The 15,831-nt window shown below is 45.1% G+C and overlaps 1 protein-coding gene across 1 annotated transcript in view; it reads left to right on the top strand.

The window, feature by feature from the left end:
* The window catches only part of c8b (complement component 8, beta polypeptide), a 97,649-nt gene that overhangs the window by 66,092 nt on the left and 15,726 nt on the right, over positions 1-15,831 (top strand). The window contains 2 exon segments of the mRNA XM_056265837.1: positions 10,392-10,542; positions 15,680-15,821. Of these exon segments, the coding sequence (XP_056121812.1) occupies positions 10,392-10,542; positions 15,680-15,821 (293 nt within the window).

Below are 15,831 nucleotides of genomic sequence, written 5' to 3'. Positions count from 1 at the left end.
TCGTGTTACGCATCACGTTTGAGCTTCAGCAAGAACCAATGATGTCCATTCTCGTGTTACGCAGCACATTTGAGCTTCAGCAAGAACCAATGAGGTCCATTCTCGTGTTACGCAGCACGTTTGAGCTTCAGCAAGAACCAATGATGTCCATTCTCTTGTTACGCAGCACATTTGAACTTCAGCAAAAACCAATGAGGTCCATTCTCGTGTTACGCAGCACGTTTGAGCTTCAGCAAGAACCAATGAGGTCCATTTTCGTGTTACGCATCACGTTTGAGCTTCAGCAAGAACCAATGATGTCCATTCTCGTGTTACGCAGCACGTTTGAGCTTCAGCGAGAACCAATGAGGTTCATTCTCGTGTTACGCATCACGTTTGAGCTTCAGCGAGAACCAATGAGGTTCATTCTCGTGTTACGCATCACGTTTGAGCTTCAGCGAGAACCAATGAGGTTCATTCTCGTGTTACGCAGCACGTTTGAGCTTCTGCAAGAACCAATGAGGTCCATTCTCGTGTTACGCATCACTTTTGAGCTTCAGCGAGAACCAATGAGGTTCATTCTCGTGTTACGCATCACGTTTGAGCTTCAGCGAGAACCAATGAGGTCCATTCTCGTGTTACGCATCACGTTTGAGCTTCAGCGAGAACCAATGAGGTTCATTCTCGTGTTACGCAGCACGTTTGAGCTTCAGCAAGAACCAATGAGCTTCATTCTCGTGTTACGCAGCACGTTTGAGCTTCAGCGAGAACCAATGAGGTTCATTCTCGTGTTACGCAGCACGTTTGAGCTTCAGCAAGAACCAATGAGGTTCATTCTCGTGTTACGCAGCACGGTTGAGCTTCAGCAAGAACCAATGAGGTTCATTCTCGTGTTACGCAGCACGGTTGAGCTTCAGCAAGAACCAATGAGGTTCATTCTCGTGTTACGCAGCACGGTTGAGCTTCAGCAAGAACCAATGAGGTTCATTCTCGTGTTACGCAGCACGTTTGAGCTTCAGCGAGAATCAATGAGGTTCATTCTCATGTTACGCAGCACGTTTGAGCTTCAGCAAGAACCAATGAGGTTCATTCTCATGTTACGCAGCACGTTTGAGCTTCAGCGAGAACCAATGAGGTTCATTCTCGTGTTAAGCAGCACGTTTGAGCTTCAGCGAGAACCAATGAGGTCCATTCTCGTGTTACGCAGCACGTTTGAGCTTCAGCGAGAACCAATGAGGTTCATTCTCGTGTTACGCAGCACGTATGAGCTTCAGCGAGAACCAATGAGGTCCATTCTCGTGTTACGCATCACGTTTGAGCTTCAGCAAGAACCAATGAGGTCCATTCTCGTGTTGCGCAGCACGTTTGAGCTTCAGCAAGAACCAATGAGGTCCATTCTCGTGTTACGCAGCACGTTTGAGCGTCTGCAAGAACCAATGAGGTTCATTCTCGTGTTACGCAGCACGTTTGAGCTTCAGCAAGAACCAATGGGGTTCATTCTCGTGTTACGCAGCACGTTTGAGCGTCTGCAAGAACCAATGAGGTCCATTCTCGTGTTGCGCAGCACGTTTGAGCTTCAGCAAGAACCAATGAGGTCCATTCTCGTGTTACGCAGTACGTTTGAGCGTCTGCAAGAACCAATGAGGTTCATTCTCGTGTTACGCAGCACGTTTGAGCTTCAGCAAGAACCAATGGGGTTCATTCTCGTGTTACGCAGCACGTTTGAGCTTCAGCAAGAACCAATGGGGTTCATTCTCGTGTTACGCAGCACGTTTGAGCTTCAGCAAGAACCAATGAGGTCCATTCTCGTGTTACGCAGCACGTTTGAGCGTCTGCAAGAACCAATGAGGTTCATTCTCGTGTTACGCATCACGTTTGAGCTTCAGCAAGAACCAATGAGGTCCATTCTCGTGTTACGCAGCACGTTTGAGCTTCAGCAAGAACCAATGGGGTTCATTCTCGTGTTACGCATCACGTTTGAGCTTCAGCAAGAACCAATGAGGTTCATTCTCGTGTTACGCAGCACGTTTGAGCTTCAGCAAGAACCAATGAGGTCCATTCTCATGTTACGCAGCACGTTTGAGCTTCAGCAAGAACCAATGAGGTTCATTCTCGTGTTACGCATCACGTTTGAGCTTCAGCAAGAACCAATGAGGTTCATTCTCGTGTTACGCAGCACGTTTGAGCTTCAGCAAGAACCAATGAGGTCCATTCTCATGTTACGCAGCACGTTTGAGCTTCAGCGAGAACCAATGAGGTCCATTCTCGTGTTACGCAGCACGTTTGAGCTTCAGCGAGAACCAATGAGGTTCATTCTCGTGTTACGCAGCACGTATGAGCTTCAGCGAGAACCAATGAGGTCCATTCTTGTGTTACGCAGCACGTTTGAGCTTCAGCAAGAACCAATGAGGTCCATTCTCGTGTTACGCAGCATGTTTGAGCTTCAGCAAGAACCAATGAGGTCCATTCTCGTGTTACGCAGCACGTTTGAGCTTCAGCAAGAACCAATGAGGTCCATTCTCGTGTTACGCAGCACGTTTGAGCTTCAGCGAGAACCAATGAGGTTCATTCTCGTGTTAAGCAGCACGTTTGAGCTTCAGCGAGAACCAATGAGGTTCATTGTCATGTTACGCAGCACGTTTGAGCTTCAGCGAGAACCAATGAGGTTCATTCTCGTGTTTTCGCAGCACGTTTGAGCTTCAGCAAGAACCAATGAGGTTCATTCTCGTGTTACGCAGCACGTTTGAGCTTCAGCAAGAACCAATGAGGTTCATTCTCGTGTTACGCAGCACGTTTGAGCTTCAGCAAGAACCAATGAGGTTCATTCTCGTGTTACGCATCACGTTTGAGCTTCAGCAAGAACCAATGAGGTCCATTCTCGTGTTACGCAGCACGTTTGAGCTTCAGCAAGAACCAATGAGGTCCATTCTCGTGTTACGCAGCACATTTGAACTTCAGCAAGAACCAATGAGGTCCATTCTCGTGTTACGCAGCACATTTGAACTTCAGCAAGAACCAATGAGGTCCATTCTCGTGTTAAGCGGCACGTTTGAACTTCAGCAAGAACCAATGAGGTCCATTCTCGTGTTACGCAGCACGTTTGAGCTTCAGCAAGAACCAATGAGGTCCATTCTCGTGTTACGCAGCACGTTTGAGCTTCAGCAAGAACCAATGAGGTCCATTCTCGTGTTACGCAGCACATTTGAACTTCAGCAAGAACCAATGAGGTCCATTCTCGTGTTACGCAGCACGTTTGAGCTTCAGCAAGAACCAATGAGGTTCATTCTCGTGTTACGCAGCACGTTTGAGCTTCAGCAAGAACCAATGAGGTTCATTCTCGTGTTACGCAGCACGTTTGAGCTTCAGCAAGAACCAATGAGGTTCATTCTCGTGTTACGCATCACGTTTGAGCTTCAGCAAGAACCAATGAGGTCCATTCTCGTGTTACGCAGCACGTTTGAGCTTCAGCAAGAACCAATGAGGTCCATTCTCGTGTTACGCAGCACATTTGAACTTCAGCAAGAACCAATGAGGTCCATTCTCGTGTTACGCAGCACATTTGAACTTCAGCAAGAACCAATGAGGTCCATTCTCGTGTTAAGCGGCACGTTTGAACTTCAGCAAGAACCAATGAGGTCCATTCTCGTGTTACGCAGCACGTTTGAGCTTCAGCAAGAACCAATGAGGTCCATTCTCGTGTTACGCAGCACGTTTGAGCTTCAGCAAGAACCAATGAGGTCCATTCTCGTGTTACGCAGCACATTTGAACTTCAGCAAGAACCAATGAGGTCCATTCTCGTGTTACGCAGCACATTTGAACTTCAGCAAGAACCAATGAGGTCCATTCTCGTGTTACGCATCACGTTTGAGCTTCAGCAAGAACCAATGATGTCCATTCTCGTGTTACGCATCACGTTTGAGCTTCAGCAAGAACCAATGATGTCCATTCTCGTGTTACGCAGCACGTTTGAGCTTCAGCGAGAACAAATGAGGTTCATTCTCGTGTTACGCATCACGTTTGAGCTTCAGCGAGAACCAATGAGGTTCATTCTCGTGTTACGCATCACGTTTGAGCTTCACGTTTGAGCTTCAGCGAGAACCAATGAGGTTCATTCTCGTGTTACGCATCACGTTTGAGCTTCAGCGAGAACCAATGAGGTTCATTCTCGTGTTACGCAGCACGTTTGTGATTCTGCTAGAACCAATGAGGTCCATTCTCGTGTTACGCATCACGTTTGAGCTTCAGCGAGAACCAATGAGGTTCATTCTAGTGTTACGCAGCACGTTTGAGCTTCAGAAAGAACCAATGAGGTTCATTCTCGTTTTACGCAGCACGTTTGAGCTTCAGCAAGAACCAATGAGGTTCATTCTCGTGTTACGCATCACGTTTGAGCTTCAGCAAGAACCAATGAGGTCCATTCTCGTGTTACGCATCACGTTTGAGCTTCTGCAAGAACCAATGAGGTTCATTCTCGTGTTACGCATCACGTTTGAGCTTCAGCAAGAACCAATGAGGTCCATTCTCGTGTTACGCAGCACGTTTGAGCTTCAGCAAGAACCAATGAGGTCCATTCTCGTGTTACGCAGCACGTTTGAGCTTCAGCAAGAACCAATGAGGTCCATTCTCGTGTTACGCAGCACGTTTGAGCTTCAGCAAGAACCAATGAGGTCCATTCTCGTGTTACGCAGTACGTTTGAGCTTCAGCAAGAACAAATGAGGTCCATTCTCGTGTTACGCAGCACGTTTGAGCTTCAGCAAGAACCAATGAGGTCCATTCTCGTGTTATGCAGCACGTTTGAGCGTCTGCAAGAACCAATGAGGTTCATTCTCGTGTTACGCAGCACGTTTGAGCTTCAGCAAGAACCAATGGGGTTCATTCTCGTGTTACGCATCACGTTTGAGCTTCAGCAAGAACCAATGAGGTCCATTCTCGTGTTACGCAGCACGTTTGAGCTTCAGCAAGAACCAATGAGGTCCATTCTCATGTTACGCAGCACGTTTGAGCTTCAGCAAGAACCAATGAGGTTCATTCTCGTGTTACGCATCACGTTTGAGCTTCAGCAAGAACCAATGAGGTTCATTCTCGTGTTACGCAGCACGTTTGAGCTTCAGCAAGAACCAATGAGGTCCATTCTCGTGTTACGCAGCACGTTTGAGCTTCAGCGAGAACCAATGAGGTTCATTCTCGTGTTACGCAGCACGTATGAGCTTCAGCAAGAACCAATGAGGTCCATTCTCGTGTTACGCATCACGTTTGAGCTTCAGCAAGAACCAATGAGGTTCATTCTCGTGTTACGCAGCACGTTTGAGCTTCAGCAAGAACCAATGAGGTCCATTCTCGTGTTACGCATCACGTTTGAGCGTCTGCAAGAACCAATGAGGTTCATTCTCGTGTTACGCAGCACGTTTGAGCTTCAGCAAGAACCAATGGGGTTCATTCTCGTGTTAAGCAGCACGTTTGAGCGTCTGCAAGAACCAATGAGGTTCATTCTCGTGTTACGCAGCACGTTTGAGCTTCAGCAAGAACCAATGAGGTCCATTCTCGTGTTACGCAGCACGTTTGAGCGTCTGCAAGAACCAATGAGGTTCATTCTCGTGTTACGCTGCACGTTTGAGCTTCAGCAAGAACCAATGGGGTTCATTCTCGTGTTACGCAGCACGTTTGAGCGTCTGCAAGAACCAATGAGGTCCATTCTCGTGTTGCGCAGCACGTTTGAGCTTCAGCAAGAACCAATGAGGTCCATTCTCGTGTTACGCAGCACGTTTGAGCGTCTGCAAGAACCAATGAGGTTCATTCTCGTGTTACGCATCACGTTTGAGCTTCAGCAAGAACCAATGAGGTCCATTCTCGTGTTACGCAGCACGTTTGAGCTTCAAAAAGAACCAATGAGGTCCATTCTCATGTTACGCAGCACGTTTGAGCTTCAGCAAGAACCAATGGGGTTCATTCTCGTGTTACGCATCACGTTTGAACTTCAGCAAGAACCAATGAGGTTCATTCTCGTGTTACGCAGCACGTTTGAGCTTCAGCAAGAACCAATGAGGTCCATTCTCATGTTACGCAGCACGTTTGAGCTTCAGCGAGAACCAATGAGGTTCATTCTCGTGTTACGCAGCACGTATGAGCTTCAGCGAGAACCAATGAGGTCCATTCTCGTGTTACGCAGCACGTTTGAGCTTCAGCGAGAACCATTGAGGTTCATTCTCGTGTTACGCAGCATGTTTGAGCTTCAGCAAGAACCAATGAGGTCCATTCTCGTGTTACGCAGTACGTTTGAGCTTCAGCAAGAACCAATGAGGTCCATTCTCGTGTTACGCAGCACGTTTGAGCTTCAGCAAGAACCAATGAGGTTCATTCTCGTGTTACGCATCACGTTTGAGCTTCAGCAAGAACCAATGAGGTCCATTCTCGTGTTACGCAGCACGTTTGAGCTTCAGCAAGAACCAATGAGGTCCATTCTCGTGTTACGCAGTACGTTTGAGCTTCAGCAAGAACCAATGAGGTCCATTCTCGTGTTACGCATCACTTTTGAGCTTCAGCAAGAACCAATGAGGTCCATTCTCGTGTTACGCAGCACGTTTGAGCTTCAGCAAGAACCAATGAGGTTCATTCTCGTGTTACGCAGTACGTTTGAGCTTCAGCAAGAACCAATGAGGTTCATTCTCGTGTTACGCATCACGTTTGAGCTTCAGCAAGAACCAATGAGGTCCATTCTCGTGTTACGCAGTACGTTTGAGCTTCAGCAAGAACCAATGAGGTCCATTCTCGTGTTACGCAGCACGTTTGAGCTTCAGCAAGAACCAATGAGGTCCATTCTCGTGTTACGCAGTACGTTTGAGCTTCAGCAAGAACCAATGAGGTCCATTCTCGTGTTACGCAGCACGTTTGAGCTTCAGCAAGAACCAATGAGGTTCATTCTCGTGTTACGCAGCACGTTTGATCTTCAGCAAGAACCAATGAGGTCCATTCTCGTGTTACGCAGTACGTTTGAGCTTCAGCAAGAACCAATGAGGTCCATTCTCGTGTTACGCAGCACGTTTGAGCTTCAGCAAGAACCAATGAGGTCCATTCTCGTGTTACGCAGTACGTTTGAGCTTCAGCAAGAACCAATGAGGTCCATTCTCGTGTTACGCAGTACGTTTGAGCTTCAGCAAGAACCAATGAGGTCCATTCTCGTGTTACGCAGCACGTTTGAGCTTCAGCAAGAACCAATGAGGTCCATTCTCGTGTTACGCAGAACGTTTGAGCTTCAGCAAGAACCAATGAGGTTCATTCTCGTGTTACGCAGCACGTTTGATCTTCAGCAAGAACCAATGAGGTCCATTCTCGTGTTACGCAGTACGTTTGAGCTTCAGCAAGAACCAATGAGGTCCATTCTCGTGTTACGCAGCACGTTTGAGCTTCAGCAAGAACCAATGAGGTCCATTCTCGTGTTACGCAGTACGTTTGAGCTTCAGCAAGAACCAATGAGGTCCATTCTCGTGTTACGCAGCACGTTTGAGCTTCAGCAAGAACCAATGAGGTCCATTCTCGTGTTACGCAGTACGTTTGAGCTTCAGCAAGAACCAATGAGGTTCATTCTCGTGTTACGCAGCACGTTTGATCTACAGCAAGAACCAATGAGGTCCATTCTCGTGTTACGCAGCACGTTTGAGCTTCAGCAAGAACCAATGAGGTTCATTCTCGTGTTACGCAGCACGTTTGAGCTTCAGCAAGAACCAATGAGGTCCATTCTCGTGTTACGCAGCACGTTTGAGCTTCAGCAAGAACCAATGAGGTTCATTCTCGTGTTACGCAGCACGTTTGAGCTTCAGCAAGAACCAATGAGGTCCATTCTCGTGTTACGCAGCACGTTTGAGCTTCAGCAAGAACCAATGAGGTTCATTCTCGTGTTACGCAGCACGTTTGATCTACAGCAAGAACCAATGAGGTCCATTCTCGTGTTACGCAGTACGTTTGAGCTTCAGCAAGAACCAATGAGGTCCATTCTCGTGTTACGCAGTACGTTTGAGCTTCAGCAAGAACCAATGAGGTTCATTCTCGTGTTACGCAGCACGTTTGAGCTTCAGCAAGAACCAATGAGGTCCATTCTCGTGTTACGCAGTACGTTTGAGCTTCAGCAAGAACCAATGAGGTTCATTCTCGTGTTACGCAGCACGTTTGAGCTTCAGCAAGAACCAATGAGGTCCATTCTCGTGTTACGCAGTACGTTTGAGCTTCAGCAAGAACCAATGAGGTTCATTCTCGTGTTACGCAGCACGTTTGAGCTTCAGCAAGAACCAATGAGGTCCATTCTCGTGTTACGCAGCACGTTTGAGCTTCAGCAAGAACCAATGAGGTTCATTCTCGTGTTACGCAGCACGTTTGATCTTCAGCAAGAACCAATGAGGTTCATTCTCGTGTTACGCAGCACGTTTGATCTACAGCAAGAACCAATGAGGTCCATTCTCGTGTTACGCAGTACGTTTGAGCTTCAGCAAGAACCAATGAGGTCCATTCTCGTGTTACGCAGCACGTTTGTGCTTCAGCAAGAACCAATGAGGTTCATTCTCGTGTTACGCATCACGTTTGAGCTTCAGCAAGAACCAATGAGGTTCATTCTCGTGTTACGCATCACCTTTGAGCTTCAGCAAGAACCAATGAGGTTCATTCTCGTGTTACACAGCACGTTTGAGCTTCAGCAAGAACCAATGAGATTCATTCTCGTGTTACGCATCATGTTTGAGCTTCAGCGAGAAGCAATGAGGTTCATTCTCGTGTTACGCAGTACGTTTGAGCTTCAGCGAGAACCAATGAGGTTCATTCTCGTGTTACGCAGTACGTTTGAGCTTCAGCGAGAACCAATGAGGTTCATTCTCGTGTTACGCATCACGTTTGAGCTTCAGCGAGAACCAATGAGGTTTATTCTCGTGTTACGCATCACGTTTGAGCTTCAGCAAGAACCAATGAGGTTTATTCTCGTGTTACGCATCACGTTTGAGCTTCAGCAAGAACCAATGAGGTTCATTCTCGTGTTACGCAGCAAATTTGAGCTTCAGCAAGAACCAATGAGGTTAATTCTCGTGTTACGCATCACGTTTGAGCTTCAGCAAGAACCAATGAGGTTTATTCTCGTGTTACGCATCACGTTTGAGCTTCAGCAAGAACCAATGAGGTTCATTCTCGTGTTACGCATCACGTTTGAGCTTCAGCAAGAACCAATGAGGTTCATTCTCGTGTTACGCATCACGTTTGAGCTTCAGCAAGAACCAATGAGGTTCATTCTCGTGTTACGCAGTACGTTTGAGCTTCAGCAAGAACCAATGAGCTTCATTCTCGTGTTACGCAGCACGTTTGAGCTTCAGCAAGAACCAATGAGGTTCATTCTCGTGTTACGCATCACGTTTGAGCTTCAGCAAGAACCAATGAGGTTCATTCTCGTGTTACACAGCACGTTTGAGCTTCAGCAAGAACCAATGAGGTTCATTCTCGTGTTACACAGCACGTTTGAGCTTCAGCAAGAACCAATGAGGTTCATTCTCGTGTTACGCATCACGTTTGAGCTTCAGCAAGAACCAATGAGGTTCATTCTCGTGTTACACAGCACGTTTGAGCTTCAGCGAGAACCAATGAGGTTCATTCTCGTGTTACACAGCACGTTTGAGCTTCAGCGAGAACCAATGAGGTTAATTCTCGTGTTACGCAGTACGTTTGAACTTCAGCAAGAACCAATGAGGTTCATTCTCGTGTTACGCATCACGTTTGAGCTTCAGCAAGAACCAATGAGGTTCATTCTGGTGTTACGCATCACGTTTGAGCTTCAGCAAGAACCAATGAGGTCCATTATCGTGTTACGCATCACGTTTGAGCTTCAGAAAGAACCAATGAGGTTCATTCTCGTGTTATGCATCACGTTTGAGCTTCAGCAAGAACCAATGAGGTTCATTCTCGTGTTACGCATCACGTTTGAGCTTCAGCAAGAACCAATGAGGTCCATTCTCGTGTTACGCATCACGTTTGAGCTTCAGAAAGAACCAATGAGGTTCATTCTCGTGTTACGCATCACGTTTGAGCTTCAGCAAGAACCAATGAGGTCCATTCTCGTGTTACGCATCACGTTTGAGCTTCAGAAAGAACCAATGAGGTTCATTCTCGTGTTACGCATCACGTTTGAGCTTCAGCAAGAACCAATGAGGTTCATTCTCGTGTTACGCAGCACGTTTGACCTTCTGCAAGAACCAAAGAGGTTCATTCTCGTGTTACGCAGCACATTTGAGCTTCAGCAAGAACCAATGAGGTTCATTCTTGTGTTACACAGCACGTTTGAGCTTCAGCAAGAACCAATGAGGTTTGTTCTTGCATGTCAAGCAGGTGCAGTTAAGCTTCGGTTTATGTTCGCTGATCAATATTTTTATCTCTCTTTATCTTCAGTACCGCTATGCCACACTTATCCAGCCGTCTGAGTTTGGAGGAGAGCCGTGTCATGATCACGGCAGAGAGGAGGAATCCTGCACTGCTCCATCACGATACTCCTGCCAGAAACCCACTCCTCCATGCCAAGGCTTCCGTTGTACTACCACAGGTGACCCTCACATCACCATAGTCCCTGGGCATTGCAAATAACTAATATATATACAGGGCCTAAACTCACTTTTTGCCACACCTGCCAATCGCCATTTACTGCAGAAAATGTACCAGCCATAAATATTTTTAACCAGCCATGAAACTGTTTTTGCGAAAAAGAGGCAGTTTTGAAACCAAAATTTCCAGTGAAAATTCTACGTTTTTAGGTACAGAAAATTGAATAAAGTAGGCAAATCAAATGTAAAATAACACGGCATATTCACTGTATAAATTAAACATAGATAAATCTTTATTAAAGTAACAAAAGTTATTCAGTCAAGAGCAGGGAGTGTTTTTAAACATTAAAAACTCAGACAGCAGCAGGTGTATATTAGGCTGCTTTAACTTTAAGAGCGAATGTACGGAACCAATATACTGATACATAGGCCTACTGTACATACGTTTTCTTTCTCAACTATTTACATTCAAGACATAACCAACTATGTTTACTAGGATACTCGCCGAGATAGACATTTATTTATCAATCCCAGAGATCCCAACGGGTTAGGGTTAATGGGAAGATCTCTGACTCTCATGATATTAGTACAGGAGCCCCTCAAGGGTGTGTGAGCTCCCCAGTTCTCTTCACATTGTATACAAACAGTTGTGGGAGGATTAATAGTAACAATTACATTGTGAAATTTAGTGACGATACTGCGATTCTTAGTTTGTTATATAAAGATCAAGACATTTTGCCTTACTGCTCTGAGATTAATCAGTTTTTAGAGTGGTGTGATGCTAACCACCTGATTGTAAATGTGAAGAAAACTGAAGAGATGATTTTTGATCCAAAATCAATTGGAAACCATAGCTCTATTTATATCCATGATGTTCCTATCACACAAGTGTCCTCCTATAAATATCTGGGTGTTTACATTGACTGTTCTCTTACGTGGCAGGCTCATATAGATACCTTGTGCACTCGGCTACAACAAAGACTGTATTTTTTGAGAAGGCTGAGACTTTATGGGGTCAGTAGCAGGATTATGATGTTGTTTTATCAGGCTGTATTGGAGAATGTGATATCTTATGGAATACATCTCTGGTACGGTAATTTAACAGTACATTTGAAAGCTAGGCTCGGACGTCTTACTCGAACGGCCATGAAGGTCATGGGCAGAACAGAACCCCTTTGTCTGCAGACTAGAGGATGACACGGGAGTGGATTTTCACTCCTGTCCCGTCCCACTCCCATAGAAAGAAATCTTGTCCCGTCCCACTCCCAGACCAAAGTTTAAAAAATAATCCCATCCCATCCCGCTCCTGGTAAATTGACTCCCACTCCCATCCCGCTCCTGTTTAAACTGACTCCCACTCCTGTACCGCTCCCATATATTGTTTTTCTTCAATTAGTGCTTAGTTAATACATAGAATTTGATTTAATCTGCTCTCCATCCTGTTTTAGACCAGCTGCTGAGCCCGTTTCTAGATTTTCTCCAGAAAATGGAAGACAGCAAATAAAAGAAAAACAGTACATAGTTCACACCATGTCTACAATAGTTTAATAAACCCAGACAGCACATAAAGCTGCATTTTACTCATTTATTGTTGAGTAAACAATACATTTATAGTTTACATTTATAGTTTTTTTTAATTACATGTTAAAAACTTACTTACTTACTTGACACCTGACGGCAATTTTCGCTTGATGAACGAAGCGATGCTTGGCTGATTATTTCCCGAATTTGCCTTGCAAGTGTGCCTCTTCAGACCGCTCGTCCCTGAATCACTTGCGTACTTGACTAAGACTAAGCATGTCTTACGAGCAGCGTACATCGTGCTATCACCGTCACATTCTACTCTCATAAACTTAATTAATATTTCAGACTTTCCGACCAGTTCTGTGAACTTAATAGACATGTCATTACTTCTGACTTTGCGCTGTAAATCATTTTCTGCCACATCGACTTCTCCGCGGCTGTTAGCTCCCTCCATCACTGCTCTTTGAATTCCGGCGGTAAGCCATGACAAAAAGCACCGATGGCTTCTGGGACGGCTGGGTCGAGTAGTTATTTTTTAATTGCGTTACATTGTAGGCGTATTAAAAGGAAACTACAAAATGGTGCATTTACTTTTTTCTTTTTTTGTCGTCTTTGCTATTGGTTGATTCCCGCTCCCGTCTGCTCCCGTTAACCATTTATCCTGTACCGTCCAAATCCCGTGATTAATAGCAAAGATGACTCCCATCCTGCAGGAATCCCACGGGAATCCCGTGACCCGTGGGATTCCCGAAAAAATGTCAGCCTCTACTGCAGACCCTATATGAAAAATCTATATTAAGGGAGGCAAATAAGATTATGTATGATACAACACATGTCCTGCACTCTGAGTTCGTAATGTTGCCATCGGGGAGAAGACTTAGAATGCCTAGTTGTAGACTAAACCGGTTTAAGAACTCATTCATTCCTTCAGCGGTTAAGTTATTAAATAATATCAAGTAGAAATAATAATTAATCTTGTACAGAGTGGCGTGATGCCGACTATTTTATAGTGGACAGAGTGGCGTGATGCCAATTAATTGTTAGTGTTCAGTGTGGCGTGATGCCGATTACTTTATAGTGGACAGAGTGGCGTGATGCCGATTACTTTATAGTGGACAGAGTGACGTGATGCCGATTACTTTATAGTGGACAGAGTGACGTGATGCCGATTACTTTATAGTGGACAGAGTGACGTGATGCCGATTACTTTATAGTGGACAGAGTGACGTGATGCCGATTACTTTATAGTGGACAGAGTGACGTGATGCCGATTACTTTATAGTGGACAGAGTGGCGTGATGCCGATTACTTTATAGTGGACAGAGTGACGTGATGCCGATTACTTTATAGTGGACAGAGTGACGTGATGCCGATTACTTTATAGTGGACAGAGTGACGTGATGCCGATTACTTTATAGTGGACAGAGTGACGTGATGCCGATTACTTTATAGTGGACAGAGTGACGTGATGCCGATTACTTTATAGTGGACAGAGTGACGTGATGCCGATTACTTTATAGTGGACAGAGTGACGTGTTGCCGATTACTTTATAGTGGACAGAGTGACGTGATGCCGATTACTTTATAGTGGACAGAGTGACGTGATGCCGATTACTTTATAGTGGACAGAGTGACGTGATGCCGATTACTTTATAGTGGACAGAGTGACGTGATGCCGATTACTTTATAGTGGACAGAGTGACGTGTTGCCGATTACTTTATAGTGGACAGAGTGACGTGATGCCGATTACTTTATAGTGGACAGAGTGACGTGATGCCGATTACTTTATAGTGGACAGAGTGGCGTGATGCCGATTACTTTATAGTGGACAGAGTGACGTGATGCCGATTACTTTATAGTGGACAGAGTGGCGTGATGCCGATTACTTTATAGTGGACAGAGTGACGTGATGCCGATTACTTTATAGTGGACAGAGTGGCGTGATGCCGATTACTTTATAGTGGACAGAGTGGCGTGATGCCGATTACTTTATAGTGGACAGAGTGGCGTGATGCCGATTACTTTATAGTGGACAGAGTGGCGTGATGCCGATTACTTTATAGTGGACAGAGTGACGTGATGCCGATTACTTTATAGTGGACAGAGTGGCGTGATGCCGATTACTTTATAGTGGACAGAGTGACGTGATGCCGATTACTTTATAGTGGACAGAGTGACGTGATGCCGATTACTTTATAGTGGACAGAGTGACGTGATGCCGATTACTTTATAGTGGACAGAGTGACGTGTTGCCGATTACTTTATAGTGGACAGAGTGACGTGATGCCGATTACTTTATAGTGGACAGAGTGACGTGATGCCGATTACTTTATAGTGGACAGAGTGGCGTGATGCCGATTACTTTATAGTGGACAGAGTGACGTGATGCCGATTACTTTATAGTGGACAGAGTGGCGTGATGCCGATTACTTTATAGTGGACAGAGTGACGTGATGCCGATTACTTTATAGTGGACAGAGTGGCGTGATGCCGATTACTTTATAGTGGACAGAGTGGCGTGATGCCGATTACTTTATAGTGGACAGAGTGGCGTGATGCCGATTACTTTATAGTGGACAGAGTGGCGTGATGCCGATTACTTTATAGTGGACAGAGTGACGTGATGCCGATTACTTTATAGTGGACAGAGTGGCGTGATGCCGATTACTTTATAGTGGATAGAGTGGCGTGATGCCAATTAATTCTTAGTGTACAGAGTAGTGTGATGCCGATTACTTTATAGTGGACAGAGTGGCGTGATGCCTATTAATTTTTAGCATACAGAGTGGCGTGATGCCGTTTGCGTCCCAGTGGAGGGAGAGAGTGATGAGATGCCAATCATTTTACAGTGGGTAGAATGGTGTGATGCCAAACATTTTTCCAGTGTTTAGTGGCAGTATGCCGGGTACCCTCTGGTGCACACAGTATTGTGAGGCCAAATACTTGATTTTAAATGTGTATTTCTCTGTTTTTTATGTATTGTGTTTGTTTTAAATGTCTGGTGCTGCAGTGCTTGTATTTGTGAGCCCAAAACAAATTTCCCTTTGGGGACAATAAAGTATACCATACCATACCATATTTTTTAACATAATTGTGTGTGTGTATTTATCCGTTCAAGCGCAAGAAGACGAGAAAGAGAGCTCAATTCAGTATTTGTGTGCTGTCTGAGACATGCGTGCTTCGGATATTTAAACTTTCCACACAGCACACGAGCAATGAATTGAATTACCTTTGGCTTCTTCTTGGGCTTGAATATTTTAATTGACAAGGCTTAAACTTTCGTGACAATGCAGCACAACATTGTATTGTTAGAATTCATAAAAATGTTACCGGCCAACTGGCGACGACACTTTTTCATATACTCGCCAAGACAGATTTTATATAAATATCTAGGCCCTGTATATATATATATATTCAAAAGTTTAGACTACAGTTCCACCATTAATGAATAACTACACAGAAATACAGGTTTAACATTAATAAGGTTACATTAAAACATGAGTTTATTGTTCATTAGTTGTTTCTAGAATGGTAATGCAGCATTACTCATTTGTTCCTGCAATGCAATAATTAAACAAAGGACACAAGTGTGACAGCTGTGTCTCGTGTAACAGGTCGCTGTGTGCTGGAGGGTCTTCGCTGTAATGGCGATGATGACTGTGGCGATGGTTCTGATGAACAGGGCTGTGTTAAAGTGTACAAAGCATGCAAACAGCCAACTGAGGAATATTATGGAATCGAGAATCTTGCCAAAGGGTGCGTGTGT

Source organism: Rhinichthys klamathensis, unplaced genomic scaffold (assembly GCF_029890125.1).
Source record: "Rhinichthys klamathensis goyatoka isolate OS25496 unplaced genomic scaffold, OSU_Roscu_1.1 h1tg000011l_1, whole genome shotgun sequence".
In the NCBI taxonomy this organism is placed as follows: Eukaryota; Metazoa; Chordata; class Actinopteri; order Cypriniformes; family Leuciscidae; genus Rhinichthys; species Rhinichthys klamathensis.
Note: the sequence above shows the minus strand (reverse complement) of the source record. Positions and strands in the feature narration are given on the sequence as shown.